This window comes from Seriola lalandi, unplaced genomic scaffold (genome assembly GCF_002814215.2).
Source record: "Seriola lalandi dorsalis isolate HSWRI2012SDOR001 ecotype SW California unplaced genomic scaffold, Sedor1 jcf7180002050167, whole genome shotgun sequence".
Lineage (NCBI taxonomy): Eukaryota > Metazoa > Chordata > Actinopteri > Carangiformes > Carangidae > Seriola > Seriola lalandi.
The window spans coordinates 1-3317 of NW_019520720.1; the positions used below are offsets into that span (position 1 = coordinate 1).

Here is a 3317-nt window from a genome sequence, read left to right on the forward strand (position 1 = left end):
CATGGCACCTGCTCTGCCTCTGGAGACCCCCACTACCTCACATTTGATCAAAAGGCTTATGACTTCCAGGGAACCTGCCGCTATGTTCTGGCGACCCTTTGTAATCACACTAATGGACTCCCCCACTTTTCAGTGGAAGCTAAGAATGAGCCGTGGTTTGGGTTGACAGTCTCAATCACGGCTGAAGTTTTTGTGAATGTGTTGGGATACCGAGTGCGTGTGTCAAGGGACGACAGAGGTATGGTAGAGGTGAGCTGAACCATTTATGAACCAGTACTGATATTTTTCATCTTAGGAACAAATGTCTTTTTTGTAAAAACCCAAAATCTGGGCTTTGATATCTTATTGCAAATATATCAGCAGGTAACACAAAATTGCAGTAGACTAATGCTTAACACGTATGTAGTAGTTAAGAAACAGTGATGCCATTATTTATTTTGATTATTAGACAGCACCGGTAAGTAAAGTAATGTCCCACTAAGGGAAATTGAGCGACTTAAGCGATCCTTGTCAAAAATGTGTCTATATTATCAGCCAATATATTGCAATTAGAAGCCTTAAACTCTGACATATCAATGTTGGTATCGGACACAAAAATATAGAATCATTCAATATGAATAGAATTTTCTTGTTTTTCCAATTGTGTAGGTAAATGGAATAACTACAAATTTACCAGTTGCCTTGAGTGGAAATGTGTCTATCTTTGCAAGTGGACGTCAAACATTTATCACTACTGATTTTGGCCTCAGAGTCACCTATGATGGATGGAGTACAGTGTCCATCTCTGTGCCATCAAATTACAGGTATCTGCAAGAGTCTGAGGATCTGAGAGAAGCTGAAAGTGTAGATATGTGAATATAAACCTATGTCTTTAGCGTGGCCTTGAATTTGATTGTTTTATGGCCATTATTATCATTTATTTTATTGGCTTATTAATATATTTTGATATTTTATATTTGAGTCTCAACATTTTACTCTTTGCATCCTATACTACAATCACTTTGAATTCTGACAAAAAATTTGTTGACTGATTCTACCTGATTAATTGGCATTGAAGTCATCTCTAATCATTATTTTCATGACAGAGGACAGACATGTGGACTTTGTGGAAACTTCAATGGGAATCGAAGTGATGACTTCCGCACCCCATCTGGAACAATAGTCACCACTCCAGATGTGTTTGGGACAGCTTGGAAGGTTGCAGGCAACTACACCTGCAGTGATGGGTGTGGTTCCTCCTGCCCGCGGTGTACCAACGAACAACCTGCTAGAGCTCAGTGTGAGGTGATCAAAGCAGCCAGCGGCCCCTTCAGCTTCTGCCATGAGCAGGTGGACCCAGCTCCATATTTCAATGACTGTGTGTTTGATGTTTGTGTGTCTGGAAATGGGGGCCAAGATCTTCTGTGCAGGGCCATTCAAGCGTATGTCAGTGCCTGTCAGTCTGCTAATGTTCGAATCTACCCTTGGAGACAGAACACCACCTGCAGTAAGTCAACTGGTCAATTTGGTGTTGATCAATTATACAAACACACTAAGAGACAATCAAAGAGGTGTCTTAACCTTCTGCATCTACATACAAGCTTGGTTAACTGTATGAAGTCATTTAGCTTTAACAATTTCTTTCCTCACTTATTAAGGACTGGACTGTCCAGCCAACAGCCATTATGAGCTGTGTGGTACTGACTGTGGCCACACCTGTGCCAGCAGCATTGATGCCACCTGCGAACAGGTTTGCTCTGAGGGATGTTTTTGTGATGAGGGGTTCCTCAGGAGTGGGACAACATGTGTCCCCGTGGAAAGCTGTGGCTGCCAGTATGATGGCTTCTACTATAATGTAAGTCATTTAACTGGAAATTAATAAAACACCAGATTTGTATAAATATGATTGTCATTCATCTGATTGTGCCTATCATATAAATTATACAAAGATTTCAGTCTTTGCACATATTTACCTTTGGTCAAGATCCATTAAGCAGCTCTCTTTCTCACATGCTCCAGGCTGGTGAGTCCTTCTGGACGGATGGTTGCTCCCAGCGATGCGAATGTTATGCTCCCAATGACCTGCGCTGCACCGCTGCATCTTGCACTTCTACACAAGAGTGCACCATCAGAAATGGCCGGCTGGGCTGTTTTGCTACTATGTCCACTTGCACTGTGTGGGGGGACCCACACTACATCACCTTTGATGGGGCACTGGCTCTTTTCCAGGGCACGTGCTCTTACATCATCACTGAGAGCGTGAGCCACAGCACCAATGAAACCCAGTTTCAAGTAGTAGCCACCAATAATCACCGTGGTAACAACCGCGTGTCGTTTGTATCAGCAGTGGATGTATACCTTTCGAATCGAACAGAGAATGTGTACATAAGGATTGGACCAAACAAAAGAGTAACGGTAAATGCCTAATTACTTTCAAGATGAACTAGTCTCTATATCTGCCTGGTGTAAACCAAGGTAATAACAAGTGCCTCCTCAATATTTGTGCATCTAATCTCTAATCTCTCATCCCACCAGGTAAATGGGAGTGAGGTGTCTCTTCCCACCACCACAGGAACCTTAGCTCGGGTGGAGAGGCAGGGAAGCTACATGGTGGTTGATGCCGTTAACCTGATCGTCCAGTTTGATGGCCGCAGTACCTTACTGGTCAGAATCGACCAACACTGTCAAAACAGAGTCGCTGGGATGTGTGGGAACTTCAACAATGATCCTGCAGATGACAAAGTCTTGCCCAATGGCACACAGGCACAAAATGACAATGAGTTTGGACACAGCTGGAAGGCACCCACAAGCCGACCAGGGTGAGCTGTTATGAAAAATACTTTCTCTACATACAGTAAATATAGTCTTCTTCAGCTTCACCACCTTGTATTTCTTCAAAATGTTAAGCAACAGTGCGATGCATTTTCAATTATCCACACCCAAAGTCCCCATGACAACAATACTCATATTACAGAAAGTCAGACAAAGTTGCCCCAATGTTAAACCTATAATGTCTTTTCCAGATGTGGATCCACAGATGAAGACAATGGTGGTGGATTGACCGACTGTACCTACAGGGAAGAATACTCTGCGCTCTGCAGTGTTATCACCAACACCAGTGGCCCATTCAGTGCCTGTCACCTGCACTCTGACCCACAGCCATTTTTCAGTTCCTGTGTCTATGATCTCTGCCTCTACACTCCAGCCAATGGCATGCTCTGTTCTGCAATCTCAGCCTATGAGAGAACCTGCTCAGTTTTGGGGTTAAACATCTCTGAGTGGCGCTCTGCTTTACAGTGTGGTATGTGTGCAAGGTGCTAAAATAATGAATGAGAAAA

At 43.3% G+C, this 3317-nt stretch overlaps 1 protein-coding gene across 1 annotated transcript in view; it reads left to right on the forward strand.

The window, feature by feature from the left end:
* Positions 1-3: 3 nt before the first annotated feature.
* The window catches only part of LOC111649203 (alpha-tectorin-like), a gene marked incomplete at its 5' end in the record, with an annotated part of 5342 nt that continues 2028 nt past the window's right edge, over positions 4-3317 (forward strand). Inside the window, 7 exons of the mRNA XM_023398952.2 lie at positions 4-249; positions 649-803; positions 1086-1486; positions 1638-1834; positions 1999-2394; positions 2515-2798; positions 3003-3293. Coding sequence (XP_023254720.2) covers positions 4-249; positions 649-803; positions 1086-1486; positions 1638-1834; positions 1999-2394; positions 2515-2798; positions 3003-3293 — 1970 coding nt within the window. The remainder of the gene's footprint in view (positions 250-648; positions 804-1085; positions 1487-1637; positions 1835-1998; positions 2395-2514; positions 2799-3002; positions 3294-3317) is intronic.